The 22,029-nt window shown below is 36.8% G+C and overlaps 1 protein-coding gene across 5 annotated transcripts in view; it reads right to left on the bottom strand.

Annotated features, from left to right (window-relative positions):
• The window catches only part of LOC139708766 (band 7 protein AGAP004871-like), a 100,707-nt gene that overhangs the window by 73,213 nt on the left and 5,465 nt on the right, over nucleotides 1–22,029 (bottom strand). For 3 of the 5 annotated variants that reach the window (XR_011709385.1, XM_071620712.1, XM_071620713.1), the window contains exon 1: nucleotides 12,507–12,903. The exons of 1 other annotated variant lie outside the window; for it this stretch is intronic. Coding sequence is in view for 3 of the 4 variants with exons in the window: in XM_071620712.1 (XP_071476813.1) it covers nucleotides 12,507–12,630 (124 nt within the window). In the remaining variant the exon portion in view is untranslated. Of the gene's footprint in view, nucleotides 1–1,802; nucleotides 1,908–12,506; nucleotides 12,904–22,029 lie in introns of those variants that run through there. One more of the 5 variants, XM_071620714.1, reaches the window with a different exon arrangement.

The raw sequence follows: 22,029 nt of genomic DNA on the forward strand, positions 1-22,029 counted from the left end.
GATAAATATGATAATAATGATAATGATGATAATAATAACAATAATGATAATAACAATAACAAGAATAATTATAATAATAATAATAATAATAATAATAATAATGATAATAATAATGATAATAATAAACAATTTTTATAGAGGGCAAATTACATTCAAGTCTCTAAGCACTTTTTTTGTATAGTGCGTAAACCCTAATGTTTCAAGCCGTTTAACCTATTCCGTACGGGAACCTGGTATACCAGACTCTGTAGCATCAACCAATGTACAAGTATCGTACAGGAACCTGGTATACCAGGTACCCATATTTACAAGAACCCGGTATACCAGGTACCCATATACTACAAGTACATAAATGTAGATACGTGAGTCTGTATTCTTGACCTAAACTCATGTTTATTTGTATTATGCTAGCCAGAAAATGACTTTGATTGAAAGATTAGAGTTTCTTCTATCAGTATCTGTTCTTTTTCTGCATCAAAACTGCATGCCTTTGTTCAACGGAGTAGTGTGCTTGTTCTGCTATAAAACTTATATGAAAACATGCAGAACTATCAAGGTTGCAAGATCCTACTAGATTTTGACTTATTTGCTGACCCCATTTTATTGTTCTTACATGAGTGTATAGTGTAGAACAAAAGGATTTGTCAGCCCATCAGTGCATGCTCTATTCATACCTCATGTCTGATCAATATTTTGCATTGTTCAACGACACATGCAGCTATTTGATGGAGGAAAGGGGATACACGCAACGCTTGACTGCTATCCAACAAGCTGCTGATTGCCAATCTATCCATTCTCTGTCAACAGGCAAAAAGAATCTCGTTTGGGGACATGGAAGGCTCTCAAACAATTGGCAGAGTAACAGGTTAAAATCGTAAGAGTGTAAAGTTCAGACAGTAGTATAGTGTAGTTACATATCAGAGTTCTGATACATACAGTATAAATATCATGTCTTATTTTTTCAACCAAGTCATCTACATTTACAGATTTTGGCTTCCATACCTTCTCAGAGGTATCAAGGTATCAGGCACATATAATTTTGTCAAATTCATTTCTAGTGATTTAACATCTACTTCAGATTGTGTGAGAGCAAAGGGAAGTCATATTTTCAAACATGCTGGCTATTGCAGTGCAGATGATAATTGCACATTTCCAAGACATTTCAGTCCATAGCCTAAACAACATGGTCTCTCTCGAATTGTCAAATTCTTTTCCTCACCTCTTCTGTCATGAACTCTGTCATGTCAGCATAGATTTTCCTTTCTCCTTCTCTCCCCCTCTCTATTCCTTCTTTTTCTCTCCATCATTCCTCTCTCAATCTTTATATTGTAAATTGATATTCCTCTCTCCCCCTTTCCTGTTTCCCTTGTTCTGTCTTTTCTCTCTTTCCTCTTGTCTGTCTCACTTCCATGCCATCCAATTTCTCTCATCCTCATATATCTCTCTATTCTTATCTCTCTCTGTCAATATCTGGTTTTGTTTCTCTGCCTTTGTGTCAATACTACCTTAATCCATTCGGATTCTTTTATCTTCCCTCTACCCTCTCTCCTTTCGTTCTCTCACTCTATCTATCTATATCTCTCACTTTCTACCTCTCTTTCTCACACACATACACACATACACACATATACACATTCATTTCTCTCTCTGTCAGTGCATATATTCACATCTACCAGTCCATCTGTCTGTCTGTCTGTCTGTTTGTCTGTCTTTCCCCCTCTCTCTCTCTCTCACCATCTCGATCCTCTCAGCGGATGTTCTCCCAGCTCACTGCAAGCCTCAAATCCATGGCTTCAGCTTACCTCCTATGATCTGAGCAAACGGTCTCTCTTTGAAGTATTCCCCCTCTTTGTCGTCCGCCCTGCCGTCCGCCGCGGCCATTTTAACCAGACTGTAATCGGAGCTAACAGCGGTCATGATATTGAGATGGATGATGCACAAAAATTTCCAGCTCCTCCGTCCCCCCAACCAAAAGTCAAGTGAGGAATGGAAACTTCCCTTCGAAGTGACACTTGATGGCTGAGTTGTATGTGTGTCTGGGGCTCGGGGAGGCGGGACTGGGAATATTGAGAGATTGACACTTTCCGAAAATTGATAATGACGCCTCAGTTCATCAGCAATCTGATACTTAATTGAATGGGTGTCTGCGTCATTGGCTTTCACCTATTTGCTGCTCACAGGAGCCACTGTCTGCTGAAGACTGGAAGCCTATTGCCCAGTGTTGCTGCTGTCCGAGGTAAGCCAGTATAACCCCCCAGGCGGTCTACCACCCTCGGGACAAGCATCAGAACAATTTAGACACGGACACTGAGCCAGCTGCATTATTGGCCAAGTGCAGCAGAGTGGGTCAACCACACACACACACACGCACACACACACACACACACACACACACACACACATACATAAAATATATGTTACGACCCTGTCTCACTAATTAGGTATGCGTCAATTAATTTGCAGGAAACATTACTGGCGACTGAAAGGGCAGTCAGATGATGAAAATCAATGAGACACAAGACGGGCCTGGCATAAAGGAAAAGGTCACACGCCCGTCTAAACATCGGTGCTTAAAGGGGAGGCTTATGATATGATCAGGTCCCATCTTGTTTCAACAAGTACTTAATGTCTGATGCATAGTGGAGCTCGCCATTCTTTGGCTCAAATACCATGGAAAAATACAGTTTTGTGACTCATCATGCATTTAAAGCAGTGTTATCAATCTTAGAAGTTCTTTTGCATAATAGTACTCTTATCAATATCCTATGAGAGAGCCATCAGAAAACATAAAATCTTTAAGCTGCTAGTTGTTCACGATCTGTAATACAGAAAATTGAGGGTGCTGTCACTAAAAAACAAAAAACAAAACACAACAAAGAAACAAAAATGACTGGTGGCTGTTTTTTTTTTTTCACAGTAGCCTATACCTTCAAAGCAAATCTAAATTCATAAAAATTTACAAAATATGTGGGATAGTAAACTGGACACAGGAAATGAGTCTCAACAGTCTATCACAGTCAAAGTGTACTGTAAAGCAAGACATATTAGCAGTATGAAATTTTCAGTAATTACAGCCAACAAGCCCTTTTTGCAGCACGAAATTTTAAAGAATTGCCATTGGCATTCAATGCTTATAGTGTAGACAAGAATTTTCTGCATCTATTTTAATTTCATGAATCTTGGCTCAGATTGCAAAATTTACAAAATTAACATGCATGCTAACACTCCTCGTTTTACAGTTTGGGGCATGCAACATCACTAGGAACCTGGACTCACATATTGGATCTGCCCCCACGGTCAGCTTAAATGAAATCCACTGAGTAATCCACAAAATTTACAAAATTAACATGCATGCTAACACTCCTCGTTTTACAGTTTGGGGCATGCAACATCACTAGGAACCTGGACTCACATATTGGATCTGCCCCCACGGTCAGTTTAAATGAAATCCACTGAGTAGCAACTAAGTCATCGTAATCATGAGCATTATTATAAAGATGGTCACCTGGTCAGAATAACCTTTGATCCTACAAAAGATGGATCAATGAGGGCAGCACAATCAACCCTTACACCTAGCATGTCTTCTCCTAACCATGATTTACCTCCATACAAAATTCCAAGAATACAAACTGTAAAAGTGGAATTCTTCACTGTGAGGAAATTTCCACGCACATATAAAAGCATGCAAATATTTTTGCTTGTCATATGTTCCAGGTATTCATGTCTTGAATCCATGGAATAAAAAAGACGTAAAATTCCCTTACACGGCCAAGTGCGAAAAAAAAAAATTACTCACTCAAAACAACACCACTTTTACAGTAACAAATACTTATAGGCTTGCAAAGAGCACAGTAAGATTAGGTATGGCAAAATTCACTTCTAGCCTATAAAAGTTAGACCACTGAGGCGCTGTCACCGAAAACATTAGGCATGCAGACTTTCCCATGAAACAACTGAGAAGTTTGTTGATGGTAGTTCAAACACATAAAACGTGACGTGGTGAAAGGTATAACAGACGCAGGGGCATGGCCACCCTGAATCCAGAGACTTAATTTACACACGATAGACCTCTGCATATCGCTGATATATTTTGTATGATCCTATTTCCACAAGTGTAGAAAAATAAACTAAACCACTTCTTCCAAGCTGATATGATTAACTCCTACATTACAAGTCATCCCATGAAACAATCCCTGTGTAATCAGAGATTAGGATTGCTGCAATGGAAACAGCAGCGAAAATATTAGAAGTAGTAATACAATGTAGTTGTAGTGGTGGTAGTAGTAGTAATAGTAGCAGTAAAAGCAGCACCTGTCTGAAGAAAACAAACAAACACTTGGTCATGGAAAACTGCTAACATCTCAATTTATGGCTTGGCTTTGAGCAACCAAAGTTTGACAGTAGGTATAGAGGAAAGATTACTCTCCCATATATAAAGAAACTTAACATATTTGTGTCAGTCAATGCAAATGACATATTTTAATCTATTACAGAAAATTTTTAACCTACAAGTTTTTGTGGGTTTTGAGCTGGGTGGTGGCATACGTTTGTGCAAAATACAGAGTATTATTTAGACAGGTACATTTGTAATCACAAGTGTCTTTTAAACTCACAGTGGAATTATGTAACCACTCATTACCACCCAGCTCAAAACCCACAAAAGGCATGTCTTCATCAGCCCGAAGTTTCAAAATAGCGCGCTATCTTGCAGTTACCAAACTAGTCCGATGTCAAAATAGCGCGCTATCTGTGTAGTGAAGACGCAAATAGCGTGCTATTTGATCGAGAAAATTTCCCAAAAAATCTTGGTCTAGTTCGTCAACTAGAGCGCTAATTCGTGAAATAGCGCGCTATAAAGGGTGCGTCTCCATCAGTCCGAAATTTTCTCGATCCCTCACCACTTCTGGTTAGCCAGCTGGCAATGGAAAGCGCATGTGTTATACAAGCTAGTGATTGTGTCGTACATTACATGCACGGTGTACTCAAGGATCACATGTGTGTACCATAGGCCTACTGTTGTTGTCATCTTTAAAACCAGGGAGGTGATTTCTCTCACCTCCCTACTACATGTAAAACTCAGTGCCGTGCTGCATGCTAGCTGTTTTTTTGTAAACTTCTTCTTCTGGTCCATTCTACCTTAGCTGAAGATTCTTGCAGATTGTGTGCATTTTGGATTTGTTTAAACATTGCAATTCGTTAATTTCATATAAGATGCCTCACTGGACAGAAGAAAGAGTAGCGTTATTAATATCCCTTTGGAGAGAATTTGCTGTACTGCTCACCTCCCTGGTTATAGAGTCGTACATACAGTGATATAGGAGATTTTGATCGGGGAAACCCACTTTTGAACCGCAAGCCAGGCAGAGTAACATTGCAAAGTGCGCATGCGTCAATCTTCGGACTAATTTCCTGAAGCAGGCTGTTCGAGCTGATGAAGACGCACATTCATTGTATCGGGCTATTTTCTAAGACCGCAAAATGTCCCGCTAGTTTGAACTTCGGGCTGATGAAGACACCCCTAAAGAGTGGTAGATCAGAATTCTCTGCATTGGCCTGTCACTACCAAATCAAATTTTCAAAATTTTTCTCATGTTAGAGAGTCATTATTTTAAATCTCTACCTATTGCCAAAATTTGGCACTTTAAATCAAAACAGAGGGTCAAAATATTAGCATGTTTATCTAGACAATTTTTTTTTTCCAGACAGGCACTGCTTTCACTAGGAACGCTATTATAAAACATGTTTTCATTGATCCTGCTCAGCACGCCTTAGTGACCCTAATCTTTAAATCCTCTTTTAGTTCCATTTTCTATAAATCTGCACCTCCTAACTCTTTCTTATTTCATTCACTTTTTGAACGGGTTAGACTGGTCCCATTTTAACAAGTAACGTACCATTTTATTTAAGCTTTCTCTTTTAGACCATGCAAAAAGTATACACATATATCCGCCTACGTTTTGTAGCTTTGAGCCCGGCAGTCCCATTTAGTATGAAATTTGGGTCTGTGAGTAAGCCCATAAATACCCCAAAGAGAGATAGTAGAATATTGGTTGATTAGTCTACTCATTTCCAATATCAAGCTTTATATGGAATAAGTGGCAGCTTATCACTGCCAAAGAATCTGTCACACAGATGATCTGCATGAAGTATACTGCATGCTACAAACTTACACCAGATTTTAGCAAGTTGTTGCATGGACATAATTATACATAAAATTGTTTTTAAAAAATGAAAAAGTATGTGATAGGAAAATCTTCTTGCAATTGCATCAGTGTTTGCTACAATAGGGTTCACGTATATGGGTCAGAATTTTGAACGATGTACAATTGAGCCAAAACAAGGCAAAATTTAAAAAGTAGGAAATTCTCCAAATCATTCATCTTACCTGAAAGAGTATAACTCAAGCTTTGATATGAACCCAATTGTACTAGGATTTTCCCAGAGGAACAAGTTTTTATTCACCGCTGAAGTTTACCATGTCCAGAGCAGCGAACGTCCGTGAGGAATAGTACTGCACATACATTTGAATACCATTTAACATAGTTTCCAAAGATCTGATTCAGTTCAAAATCCTAACGAAATATCTTAAGGGACATGTGTACGTGATTGCAGAATATTAAGCTTGTACTCTTAACCAGTACGTAATGGTAGACAACTGATGATTTAACTAAATTCGTCATTTCTGTGGAAATATTGCTCTTCCGCTAAACACTTTCTTAACTTTACGCGCATTTTACAGAAACTCAATATTTTCACCTCTTATTTCACTATCCCATACTTTAATCCTCACTCCCAAATAATAATATACCTTTTTAAGATGTATCTCATCTGGGCAGTCTCTATAACCCAACAAACATAGCATAGTTTTCATCACGGAGGTTCGCATGTAGCTCACGGACGTTCGGAACAAACAAGATATTGAACAATGCAGCTCTCTTGAGTTGGAAACGCATTCTACTCACAACAAACAGCAATTTCATGTCGAGAACAAACTCCTCTGCAAAATCCTGAATAGATATTACCAATTCTCAATTATATAAGCTTGTTTATCTTCTCATACTGAGGAATCAAAGAAACAATTTTTCCATCTCTCGTAAATGAACGTACAAACGTACGTGTAATCTCAGTGACGTAGTCCATCCTTGAGAACGAATATATTTAATCAAAATTTTGTTATCATGAAGTAAATATTCAGGTCCTAAACATGTTATATAAAGTCTACAATGCAAAATTTGTTTTTTATATAACGAACATGGTCACAGCTAAAATTATGACAAAGAATTAATATAGAAAAACAGAAGAAATGTGCTCCGTTATAGAAATACGAAGTTTAGCTGGGGAGGGCAATCGAATAAGTTAGGAAGAAATCCCTCTGTGTTTGCTCCTTGTGTTACACACTGTTACCAAGGAGAATTTGTGTTATTATATTAGTCAGAAATGATAATAGGTTCGATACTGCGAAGTTTCGTCATAACAAGACACAATAAGTCCATATAACTTGGATGGATGTTTGTGACTTCGATATTATACAATATGGTTTGTTATAACAAACCTTTTGTAGCGCGTCATTTCGGAGGCTCGTTATTCATACAGTTTGTCAATGCGAAAATTGATAGAGTTCGTATAATTATGAAGCTTTTTTATTCGGTAAATGATAGGAATCTCAGAAGGTTAATCGAATGGCTTATTCATTGGAACATGAAAAATTATGTTCGCTTATCCAAATGTGGAGAAAACAAGTTAACAACTAAAATCCTCCAATTTAAAAACCTCATAATAACCGTTTTCACCTAAACGAATATCAGGCCCATTCCACTTTTAGAAGAACGGACCTAAAAATAATGATCCTTAATATCTATTTTTCGTAGAACATTTCTTATAACAAACCTCCTGAATTAACTACAATTTTTTTTTTTCATTTTGGAATAACAAACCTTTGGACATCGGAGTAACGAATCTTTGGAAGAGCGAACGTATCAAAGTGCAACCATAAACCTATTCTTAATCATTACTTTTTTTAACATGTGTTTTCAAAGTAAGCACAAAAGCACAAACAAATTGACGATCTCTCTGTCTCTTAAATGTAAAATGAAAAAAAAAATCTTGGAAAAAATTACAAATGAATATTGCTTTTCATTGATGAGTATAAAACAACACCATGTGATGATAAGCGGAGGATTTGTGTGTTTTCATCAGACAATAATTGTATACTGCATGATTTTTGTTCGCTTTTGACGGCATTTCGATGAATAAAAAACATAAACAAACAAACAAAAACTTCTCCAGAGGAATTTGGTATAACGGGAGTGCACTGGCAATTCTTTTCTCTGTGTGTTGGAGCTCGATCCCTTCTCTGTTTCTCAGTCATTTTCATTCAACTGCTTCCACGTCCTTTTGAAACTTTTCCGTTTCTTATTCAACACATGCTCATTACAGACTTCTTCCGTCATTATCCTGAATGTGATTGCGTAGCACTTTTCGGATTTGTTTTGGTTTGTTTTGTTTTGTTTTTGTTTTCTGTTTGGTCGCAGCATGTTCAGGCTATTGAGGGAATGAGAGAAAAATCGTCATGAAGAGAAAAATAAGAATGAATTAAGGCATTTAATATCATGACAATTACAGTGAACGTCCGTTATGGAGACCAAAACTGGATGTGTTCTGTTGAGACGGCAGCTACCATACTCAAAAGATAAACACTTAGAGCACCTGTGACTAAAAAGTGGCACTGATCTTCTTTCTCCTACTATGTAATCCATTGACTTATTCAACCAACGAACATCCGTGAAAAAAAACGTTTTCCGTTTGTTATTACAGGTAAATTGAGTGCTGAATGCTATTCACTTTCGGGTATGAGCGGCTCGGTGATTTGGTAATATTTTCAACTAACATTAATCTTATGTGCAGTGATATATTTGTAATTGTCAGAAATTTCCTTTCTCGGACAGAACGTCCGTAAGCGAAACTTTCAGAACCTGTAACAGTACAAATTGTCTCCAGAACCTCATTAGAAAGAAATTTAAACGCACAGAAATTACAGATTACGCAAAATTCCATTTTCCTATAACTTTGTTTTAAGTGTTTAGCTGTTTTTGTATAATTAGAGGGAAAACAAGTGTAAAATTGTGAGTAAATTTTCAATTGTTTGTTCATCATGATCACATAATGCCTTAAAAATTCTGAAACTACTGCTCTAAACTCATTGTTTACTTTGTAAAACTTTATTTGTCGCTATTCGAGCCAAAAGTTTTAAAGAATTCAGGACACTTTCGGGACAAGTTATCCCTATCGGAGGGATTGCATACGTCACGGACGTTCTCTGGAATTATCACGGACGTTCGTTCTACTACTAGGGTCATGTTCCAGGACGGATAACTAATCGGCAGAGAGTACCTAGCCTTCCTAACTCTTTCAAAAATTTGAAAAGGTATTGTCAATGCAAATTATAAGAAATTTGACATCCTTACAACATATGTATTGCTCAGAGGGGGATCAGGAGGTGAATTTTCAGAGAAAATATTAATTATTTGCTTGGTTTTTGGTGAATTGCATGGTCCAAAAACTGCGGACGAACCTCAGTCTGCTCCAAAAAATGGCATGCAGCTCCTCGGCTAGAGAGCCAAAGGTAAAATGCACCTTCGCCATCAAAGCAAGATGGTGTCCCACTCGAAAACGTTTTAATCATCACGGACGTTCTTTTTTTCTTGGAGGTTCGTCTAAAAATACAATTTCGGTTCCTATTTGACAAAGGATGGACAGAAACTCAAAACAAACATGTCATCGTGTTGCTAGATCTTAGTTAATTACGACTCAGAACAATATCGCCAATAACGTTTTATGGGCTACGATCTTTATTAGAAAATAGCGGAAGCACGTCCGTGACGAAAACTGAATATAATTTTGCATAAAAGAATATTATGTCCCATGTACAGCCAGCAGACGTACAATTTTTGCAGGATATGTTCATTAGGTGGAACACCAAATTTTCGTATACGTTACAGTTGGGACAACAAAGTAGAATTTGCAGCAGCAATAGAAATAAAAGCATCACGGACGTTCGTCTGTTTAGGACTTTGATATTTTAGTTGTTCTCTGTAATTTTATACGTGCTCATAAAGTTCTTATAATTTTGTGGTACATACCCATGATATGTCAGATCCAGAACATGGTCAGATATTAGATGCCACGTACCATTAAAAATGCAAATCATTAGTTTGAAAAACAAAAATTATTGTTAAAATAGCGTTTTTACCGTATTTTTATGCTTTAAGTCCTTGTGAAATGAAAAATATCAGGCAAAAGTCAACCAAACCATATATTTCCTGAAAGGAAATTTACCAATCTTTGAGATGACAAGAAAAAATCTGGTTTCTTAGATCATCCTGGCGTGTTCTAAGGGAAAGAATGTCATAAGGTACGAAAATTGGCAATTGTACATCGTTCAAAATTCTCACCCATATACTGTATAAGCTCTTATTTTTGCATACAGATATTTTCACAAATGAGGAGGTCATGGGCATTTTGGCAAGATGCTGTTTTCATGAATTGACAATGAGGCCATCGTAAAAGCACTATTACCCAAGCACATGGCGACATTTTCACAAGTTGTTGAATTCGCGGTCCAACTGTGATTCGCAAAATTTGAGAAAATTAAACCCTCACTAAAATAAACAGCTTATACAGTATAATAGTAGTTGTCGCACAACTTTCTGTAACAGTATAGCAGCAGCATTATAGCAACAGTAGCAATGCGAATCAGGAAAGGCAGAAGTATGATTTTATGAAGAAACAAAATGTGATACTAGCCCAGAATAGATGCAGAACTTCATTAACAATAGTTTAACTCCTGCGGGGGAAGAATACCAGTAGTGATAGCAGATGTTGTAAAAACAGTACTATTATTTTGCTCTTGAACTGCACATCATAACATGGGCAGTAGCAATAAAAATGGAAGCAGCGGAATGTGAAGCAATTATAGTACCAGCACAATTGGAAGTAGCAGCAATGTTTGCTGCTGTTGTTGTTGCCAGAGACTCCAACTCTCCCGTTTTTGACGGGAGATCTCCCGCCGAAACCCCATTTTTGCACAATCTCCCGTTCTCCCGTTTGAGATTTGATTTCTTCTGCCCTAGCTGGCTCTGTGTCTCCTGGTGGAAAGGATTTCTTACTTATTTCTATCGTATGTTGAAAAAATAAGCCTAAGATAGCACCAGAGAACATCTAGAATCCTAGGAACTTCGCGCTTCGCACACATCAACTTGGAGTCTCCCGTTTGCTTGGGGTTTCGGGCGGGAGAATCTCCAGATCAGAAGGTGCTTGGGGTTGGAGTCTCTGTGTTGCTGTTCATAATATTGTTGTAGCAGTACATATAGAACTAATTATAGGGTTGCAGTAGTGACCAATAATTAACAGTAGTGATATCAGTAATAGCAGTACAGGCAGTAGAATTTTGGCAGCATCAATCAGCTCTAGCTGGTAGTAAGATACTTATATCATATTATATTCATATTATATAAACTGGAAAGAGAACTACCACTTCATCATGTCACAACATGTCAGAAAAATTCTAGGAGCGGTTTACTATTTAACCTGTTGAGGACGAGTCCCAAGTACTATAAAACATGATATACTCACGGCATGAAGTTTTCACGAATTGGAGCTCACGGCCTTTTTTGCGGCATAAGATATTTTGCATGCATTTTAATTTCACGAATCTTGGCGCTCGCAAAATTCGCAAAATTAAAATGCACGCGAATACTCCTCATTTCACAGTATACTCGGACAGGTGTCTATGGGAAATGTGTGATGTAACAATATCAGTCCGTCCTCAACAGGTTAATACAAGAATATCAATAACTAGTAGAAGTATAGCATAATTAGTAGCAGTAGTAGTAGGCCTAGTATAGTAGTAGTGTTGTAATCGTAGGAGTAGTAATAATAATAATAATAAGTACAGCATTTGTAATGCGCCTTCGATCTAGTATCCTATTCTGAGGCGCAGAGGGACGTAATTATGAAAAGAATAGCATACATCGTAGTCATAATTGTACATAAGAAGGTTGAAAAAAAGTAGTTGTTATTGTTGTTGTTGCTGTCATTCAATAGGGTTTAGCAGTGATAGTAGAGTAGTGGTAGTAGGAATGACAATACCAATAGAAACAGTGATGGAAGCAGTACCTGTAGTAAAATATGCAGTAGTAATTACACAAATCATTTCTATGGTATGTGTTTGTCTCAGGCTGCTATAGAGTATGTTAAAGTAATGTCAACTCAGCACAGTCACTGTATAAGCACCATTGTCTGCAGCACTTTCACCTTCCTGTGCCTTCTATTTATAAGCGAAGGCCAAAAGAACGTGTTGTTACTTCCAATGCCAGATAGACAGCCTGACCAGATGCCATGCGCAGCTTGTCGCGATTTGCTGTGCAGCGGCAGCTAGGGCTGTGTATAGTTACCACATCTTAGAATGTCAACAGAATAAGAAAAGGAAATGAAGACTGGAGTCTTACATGATCCAATGATTTGTGGAAATGGTCTCTCAGTATAATAGCCATTTCCTCCCCCATCTACTTCCTTTTGTCCAGGTGATGCCATTTTATTGAGAGGCACAGTATCACAGTCAGCAACAGACATCAGATACACATGCACTATGCAGTAAAATTCCAGTAGTTGTCTTGTACGCCAACCACTGTAAGTCCTCACGATGGATAGATCACTTCACAGATCAGCTTGTCGTATCAAATAGCAAATACTCCAGTTGGTCAGACCTCACGAGTCAGGGGTCATATTTATACCATCACGTGCATATGGTCCCTGGTTCCCACTGCTGGCTCAGAGAATAATGCCCAGTACTTTCAGCCAATCACAGGGCAGCACAGACTTATTATGTCACAACTCTCCACTATAGGGCTTCCAAGCACACAGCAGGAAGTGTTCAGCGCTGCATGCAAGCTGTACTACAATCACACTGTACAAATATCTCCAATGCCTATACCACTCCCATTCCATTCATCTTATCTATTTAAAGTCTGACTGGACTTTGACCCAGCAATCAACATGCATGCCAATTCTGTTATCACAAGGCATGTGTACACGTGGAATCTAAATATACACAATGATGTAATAAAAGTTTCCATACACCCCAGGAAGAAAACAAAATAGCTGCATGGAATTTCCCTGTCATCAACAAGACGGAACCATTCTATTCAATACATTATTTCACTGGAATGTTCCTCTTTGTATGTATACTTTATGCTATGTGAGAGCTTCTCAAAGAAAAAGCAGTTAATTTATTATTATTATTATTATTATTTATTCGGCATTTGCAAAACAACACAAGTGATAACAGAGAAAAAGTATAAACAAACAAAACACAAGAAAACAAAGTGTCAGGCTTTCCCTTTTGAGCTTCCCGAAGGAGCATCTGCACTCTTAATTGTGGAAAGGGGGAGGGAGGAGTATAATAATTGCCGTAATTAAAAAAGAAAAGATCCAAAAATTCTAGAAATAATCCCAAGAAGGTAAAAAGATGTGGAAGTATTAAATCATTTTAAGAACAGTAGACTCACATTAGAATGAAGTCTTCAGGACCCATTTTCTTTTGTTATATCAAAATTTCATTATAACCATACAGTACAGTGTATAAGAATAAAACCATACATAATGATATAAGGACATGAATTTTTACTTTGTTGTAATAAGAATTCTTCACATTTATGTTCCTTGCAACAGGAGTGCACTGAATAGCATAAACCTTCCAGTTTGGATCTACAACAGCGCAACATTCTACAACATACAAGTCGGGACAGGCTTAGCATTGTAGGCATTTGGGCTCCTGAAATACTTACAATATCAAAATGATAGATTCCAAGAAAGTTGAGACCAACATTGTCATAATGTCGCTTATATCTCACATCTATCTTTCTAATTAATATAGAAGTGAGTAAATGAAGGGTAAATACATCCAATAACATGGTTTTTCTACACTTCCTGTTTTTCCAAGGTTTCAGAATTTATTGACCGTGATAGCGGCTGTGCTTGGCTTTTCAAAGCTCAGGCTTCTTTGTTTGTTGGTTGTGATCAACAAGACCAACAACTATGGTTGTAACCAACACAATCATCACATGTACCCAGAAAGTCATAGTCTGACTTTAGAACACAAGATTCACTATGATTAATTATCCTTTGCAATCACAGAATATGCCATATTTTCATAATCATATTTTCAGTGCCTAGGATACATTTGATGTTAACCCGTTGAGGACTGACTGATTTTGCTTTAACACGCATTTCCCATAGATACCTGTCTGAATATTCTCGAGACTCGTTTTCAATGAGTTAAGGGTGTTTAAGGGATCTAGATGATTTCATTACAAGGCTGCTACATATTCATAAAATACATTTCAAATGAATCATGAGTTTTGTAGGTAAACCACACTAACAACAAAGCATTTCCAACAAAGCACACAAAACATAATGGATATTAACTAGAATTGAATTTTGACTTTGAAAGATCATTATTGTGAAATGAATTCAAATTTTCTCTAGTCATTTTACCCTTTGCTGTAAGTATAGTCCTGCAATGAGAAAATGTCACGTTTAATGGCCATTTCTATGCCTGGATATTGCTATATCAACATCCTTTCATATTCTGTCACTGCCATTCACAGATATGATTGCAAAGGAATTGGAACAATTAACACTACAGTCTGAAGCAAAAAATATCAATGCATAATGCTCAAGGTAATAGCACTTAGTTTGATTGCAAAAAAAAAGCTATCCAAATGAATTGTTGGCTAACACAGTGCCTATTATGAACTTACTGATAAGTGATATAAAGGCAACAGTCTTTTGATGAAACACAGTCTAATGGCAAGTCTTTTGGTTACACCGACTGTTGAAAAGTAAATGCAGTATCTACAACTTAGAATAGAAAACCCCATTTTATATTTTTATCAGGTCTGAAAATTGATCTGCACTCAAGACAAGCCATTTTCAAGGGCTCACTGAGGATATGTTGCATGAAGAAAACTCAAAACAGAAAAAGAAGGTGTGATGATATTCTACAACACTGAATCGTACTATCACCTTGAATCATGGCATTTCCATGCAGTACCAGGAAGAATTTCTACATGTGAAGGTCTTACAACAATTTTAAAAAGTCTCAATCATATGGTTTTAAATCAAAGAGAAAGAAAAAGATCAACAGAATGTAAGAGCACATAATACTCATGAAAGGTATTGTTTTAAATACCCAATACAAGGTATATCATTTCAAACGGTATATGAAATAAAAAAGGTACTTCAGAAGATGATGAAAATGCAATGTCAGTTGGCAATTGTTGCTCAATGGCATAATATGTAGGTATGTAGGACATCCTCTCAAAAGCAATGACAAATATGAGGAAGATTTCCAGTTTCCAGAAGAATTCCACCTTTGAATGATGTCACTTAGGTAGCAGGTCAGCTCAATTATTCCAATGAACTCGCACTTGTAAGCAACATGACAGCATTGGTATGAATATTCATTTGGCTGTCCATACATTGCAGTTGTGGCTGACCAAAATATGGCCTTCACTGTCACCTTGTTACTGTTTTAAAAATGCTTGAATAGATATCCTCATTTTGATTGTGTACATTGTATAAAATGACACTAAATAGTGATTTTTTTGTCTGTTATTTCTTATTTCACCAAGGGCTATCTCCGAAAACATATAGCCGCATATGGATATATTTTGAGAAATGTCATTTACGGAATAGATGTATACCCCTATCTCACAACCACAAATCGATAACTTTGACCTTTAAATTCATTCTGCCTTGAAATGATTTTGCAAATAGTAAAATACGATCTTTCACTTTAGCCCTTTGTTGTCACTGTTGTAGTTTTTTTTTTCCAAAGAATCCACATTGCTAGATTTACTACTGATTCTTGAAATGACAATACGACATTCCAAAAATATTCCTCAATAAAATTAGCACATGTTCATAAATTAATTTCCTGCTTTGTACAAGTAAAATGAATCCAACCAGATCAAATGATTTCTCTGGTATAAGATACATAGTGAAATTCAGAAAAGCCAAATGATGAAGACAAAAATATAATAATGTTTTAAAGTGAAACTCCCCAAAGTACTATGGGTTAATATTCATGTCAGTTTCATCCTGCTAAGTACAGCAACAGATGTATATCTAGAGTAATGGGCATTTCTGTCAATGTTGCATTCATACTGCCCTTTTGAATCAAAGAACGATTCATAAAGATTGGTCTACATTGTGTGTCAATAAAACTGCAAACTTGTAAGCCATTTCAATTCAAAGAAATTATAATGTTTAGAAATAATTTTGCTCCCAGAGATTAACCATGCAAGATATGTTGTCTGTAAGAGCACCAACAACAAAAAATAAATAGATGAAAAGAACAAATATCCATTTTCAGCCCTGAATAAAAAAAAAAGAAAAAAATTCTGAATTGTCTCATTTAACCCTCTCACACCAAGTCTCAAAATTCTACTGATGTTATACTTACTAAATTTGTCTGTGGGTGTGAAAGGTATAGACAAGTGATTGTGATGGTATAACCTGCTTTCAAGTCAGAGGAAAAAAGAAATATATTACTAGCATCCAGTGTTCAACTTGTCTTGAAACTACATCACAACCTGTGAAAATGAAAAGACTGCCCTTGACCTATTAGTCCACCATCTGTGGATGCTCTTGCATGTGTGTGTGTGTGTGTGTGTGCATGTGTGTCAGCATTTGTGTCTGTGCAGACATAATTATGTTTATATAAGTGTTGATATATTTGTATGCATATGTTTGTCTGTTTGAGTATGCATGTAACATGCAGAAGAACACTTAAGATCTTACATCCAGTAGAACACTTAAGATCCATGATTTATATTATTTCAATATCGGATCATTCAAGTATCAGTTAACCTCAGGTGGTCTCCCCGATGTGTTTTCCTCGATGTTTGTTAAAAATACTGAAGTTCATTCTTACCCCACTAGACAAAAAGATTCCTTTCATCTTTCTCCTGTACGGACTGTATCTGCTTTAAAAACAATAACTACTACCGGACCTAAATTTTGCATTGATTTGGATAGAGAAATTATCCAATCTCAGTCTCTTAATTCATTTAAGCATAAACTTAAACTAGTTTTTCTGAATTCATATTTATAGCTATTCTTCAATCCTCCTCGACATTCTCTGTCCATACTTTGTATTACTGTCATTAACGATTATGTAACATGTGCCTCGCTTGCGATTTCTTATTATCTCCTGGACCTTCTTTGTGCATTTTTTTGTATTTCTGCTATTGTACACTGTATTTGACTTGTACCTTGCTCGGGTGATCACACAATTCTCAAGAAGTCTTGTGCCGCGGACATTGTTTTCTTTGTCTTTTCTTTGTCTTTTTTATTCTTCGATGTTTATATTTCCCCAATTCACAAATTGTCATTCTTTTCAATTGTAAATATCAAGTAAGAATAAATCTCACATCCGCATCTGGGAATCTACAACCTACAAGCAATGCTTCTATGTGGATTCCTCATATTTCACACGTTAAATTGTCTTAAAGTTGTACTTGACAATTCATCCATGCTTTTGTATTGTTATGTTCATGGTTTCTTTATTTGTTGAAACGTGGAATATGGAACAATAAAAACAAACAAACAAAACAATGTGTGGTGAACGTGGTGCATGAAAATTTGTGTATTTCTTTGTTTAGTTCACATTGTGTCTGTACCACTCTACTCTGCCAATCAATCTCCATAACTGCAGTAAGCGCCTTTTCTAAATCCATTGTAAACTGGTGTGAAACTTTACTGCTTCCTTCACTAAGCCAAGGCTGACAGTGAAAGGTAAGAAAAAATACAACAAGGTGCTAATGGGCTACCATAACTTAACGCACTCTTAGAAAAATTATGCCAATAGATAGTAAAATCAATTCAAATCTTTATTTCGATCATCAATTAAAGTGCACTCAGAGTGCAAAGTATACAAGCAAAAAGTAAGGCATGCACACTATAAAGAATGGTACTAATGCACATGAATGTATCATAGTACACATATAAAACAATGTTTACTTCGCAGAAATTACATTATGAGGAAAATAAAGTCACGGAAAAGAATGACATTAAGAAATGATTTCCAATAACAGTCACATATACATAGCACAGTGGAAAAAAGATATACATAGGCCCTACTTGCCAATAAAAGAAACAAGCATGTGCATGAGCACACATGGGCACTACTTGGGAGATAACAGCACATAAACTGCATACTCTAGAATTAAAAGGAACTACAAAGATAAACATCTGAGGACTATACCATATACTCATCACTACAGGGTTGCTATATTAACCCATTGAGGATGCGCGATGGGCTGATTTTGCTACAACACACATTTCCCATAGACACTTGCCCAAGTATACTCGGGACTCATTCTCAATGGATTAATCATATTCCTGGAAGTTTTGATGAGGGTAGAGTTACATTGGTCCAGATACAGGTAACCATCCCAACAAGCTTTTGGGTATATATGCCATATAGACAGTTGGTCTTACCACCTATGATGTTGGCAAACTGAGGCTCTTTGTACACTTTAGGCTCTTGGTCGCTGGGCTCCACGGACGTCATTATCAGATGGTGATTACCCACAATCTACCAGTAAACATTTGACGAGATGCAGGGTATGACCAGATCCAATGTGAGTGCAATATACCACGGATGTTTGAATTGCTCACTAAGCCATAAAACTGTTCAATTCGACTTGAAATTCATGATCCATCCACAAAGGCCAGTGAGGAAAAGACAACCCGTGCAAATGTCATACAAAGGTATATTCCTTATTTCATCACGGCAGGTGCACACAGGTGATAGCAAATTATTTATGTTCCGTTAATATATCAATCAATCTCACAGTCAAAGAGACGGTTATTACACTTTTTTCAGGATGACCGGTGATTTTTATTTTTACGATATCTGTTGTTTAAAAAGCGGTGGCACTTTGATTGGGATCTCCTCAAATTCTGACTGAAAATATGAAATGCCTCTAACACTGTGAGCATGGCAGCTACCTGCAGCTGGTCTATTGAAAGCTGCAACATGTCATTAATGTAGTCTCCGATTCAGACCTTTTGGGTGCTTTCATTGCATCAGTGTTCGATCAATATCCAAACGAGATATCGAATGCTCGTTGTCAGTCATCTAAGCCAGAGATCAAAAGGACCCACTTTTCATCAGATGATTACAAACCCTCACAAAGCGACAGAAAGACAGACTGAGCGACGGGTTGAAGTGACATAGATTTCCCTTCACTTTCTTTTGCTTTATTTTCTCTTCTATTCTATCCCCTAGCTGCCCTTGTATAGCTTCCAACCCTTTCTGTCTCCTTGACAACCACTCCCTATATTTGCTGAGTGGGGATGGTTTAATTGCTCATAGGTTCCGATGTCACCACCGAGATATACCTCTATCAATAGCTGCGGCTCTGTGCACACGATATCTGTTCACTCCCTACAATTGTCTCGTTCAAAGACTTTATGGATTTTTTTTTTTTTTTTTTTTTGGGGGGGTCTTTCCTTTGCTAGCAGAGAAATGGGCATGTGTAAAAAGTTACACTATATGATTTCAAAATTTTCCAGCTGGTTTGTTCATAAAAGTATCTTTAGACTCATGTTCGTTTGTTTTTTGTTTTGTTTTTTGTTTTCTCTATATTCAAGGGTACTGTCCATGTAACACGCTTCATTAATATAATCAGTAATCATCAATATAACTATGACCAAACTTTTCTTTAAAACTGTTTTCCACTGTACCATGCACACAGTAATTTTGCCGTGATAATACTTTGGTAATGTATCGTACCATGGTAATTTCTATGCAGTACTACCATGATAATGTACCAGGTATACATTATCACTATATTACTGTGGCAAAATTACTGTTGATCATGGTTTGGTAATTGTTACTTTACCATGATATTGCCATGATAAAATATGCATGGTACTTTTTTTATAGTAAGGGGTACTGCAATTTCATTCTACTAATCTGCTGTAAATTATACACTTCAATAGATCTGTCTGTCCATAATGTTGATTCTGTTATGACATCCGAGACAGGAGCCTTATGAGGCTGGAATGTACTGCAGTGTATTATATAAACCTATACAAAAAGAAAAGATAATAATTTCCTCCACAGAAACAATACACTGACTAAAGTGTTTCTGATTCTCAACAAAAGATGTACACTCATTATTACAAGTAGAAGCCAATTACGATCTGCTGCCCACTGTAGAAAACAGCAATCGATTTCACTCCTCTGTAAATGTACAGCAAATACAATTAAGTGATTTTGATTGCACATTGGCTTGATGTTAACATGCTGTATGTATTTCTGCAGAGAACAACTAGGTGGCCGAATGACATAATTAAGTGTGCCAAATGTAATTACTGCACTCCTTAATGTATGTTTAATATGGCACCAAGGGTCTATAGAAAGGCTAGCTCACTCACTGGTCAACAGGTTCCAGTGCTAACACCATTTATCACTCACACTTTAGGTGAGTATGATAGTCTTCTCAGCTCAGACTCTCTCTACCAAAGGGGGCTTTTCTACTCCAAAATAACCCTAGCTACCAGCATCGCTAGCATTCATCTCTATAGGGACATATGATACACACTTGAAGATTGTTGGATGCAGACAAGTGCTAACATATTGCAATGTGTCCTTGGGTGGAATCAAATATCCACTTCCCCAACAAATATGATATCACTATTGCTCATGTTTCATGTTACGAATATATTTAATAGAAAATGCAATCTGTAATACAATAGGAGTTGGCACCATTCTCTTTTCCTCATTGGCTGTCATTTAACCTCTTAAGGGCGAGTCCCGAGTATACTCGGGCAGGTATCTATGGGATATCGATGTTGTAGCAAAATCATCCCATCTGCAATGGGTTAAGGTATATCCCTTTTGCAAATGCCACAAAATCTTGCATTGTTAGAGAATAATGTCTCCCAACATTGTGTATGAAATCTTATGGTAATACATACACCTAAGAATTGATATGAAAAACCTCTAGGTCCATGTCACTTTAGAATATGCTCTCTTTTGTACAAATGGTTGGAATGCTTTTCAGGGTCCAAATAAATTAACTAGAGATCTATAGTATTGTTTCCCCCTCCAGTGTAAAGAATTGTCCAGTTTCATTCCTCTGAGCCATCGAGTAAAGGTTAGAATGCCCTGCCTCCACAAATGCAAGCTTACGAAAGGAATATAATTTTCTGGGTTGTGAAAGGGACATTTATGAACTACAAGCCTTTTTGTGTCAGTGAGTGAAATGTGTATAAATTATACACACAAATCTATGGACAGAAAACAAATAAGGGTGACATAGGGTCAATGAAATATCTGCTAACCTTGTATTACTGAGGGTGGTGTTTGTATGGAGGGTCATGTATGATGAGCATATATTTGCTATATGTAAACTGAAGATAGACTTTCCTTCCTTATACACTTCTTTTCATTTGATGGAAATGATTTAATCATAGTAATTGAACTGAACTAAACTGAAAATATGCCGACACTAATTTCATTGAAATTGGGGTTTGCAATTTGTTTCTCAGAATTTAACTGCTGAAAACCCAAAATATGAATTTGTTAAGATCTGCCTTATTATCAGCATTTATCAACAAAACTGGTCCTAAAAATGCTATTTAGAGTTTATTTCTCTTAGCCCCTCGTATATAAGATGAATATCAAATTTCCAGAATCAAGTCTTCAACATAAGTTCTTCATTCTATATCATGAGAAAAGAAGAAGAATATGAAGGGCTGCACATATTCAGCATATAGGCTGTTTACAGTCAAAACACCATCTGTTTGACTGAGATTAATTTCATTGACTGGAAGTTTATGCTTTCAAAAAGTTTTAATGTAAGGTGAGCATTCAAAATGTTGGTATACAATACAGTATGTCCCCCCCCCCCCCCCAAAAAAAAAATGGATTTTTACACTTATAACTACCAA

The sequence above is a fragment of the Diadema antillarum genome, unplaced genomic scaffold (assembly GCF_040938485.1).
Source record: "Diadema antillarum isolate AM-2024a unplaced genomic scaffold, OU_Dant_1.0 seq00001372_RagTag, whole genome shotgun sequence".
Lineage (NCBI taxonomy): Eukaryota > Metazoa > Echinodermata > Echinoidea > Diadematoida > Diadematidae > Diadema > Diadema antillarum.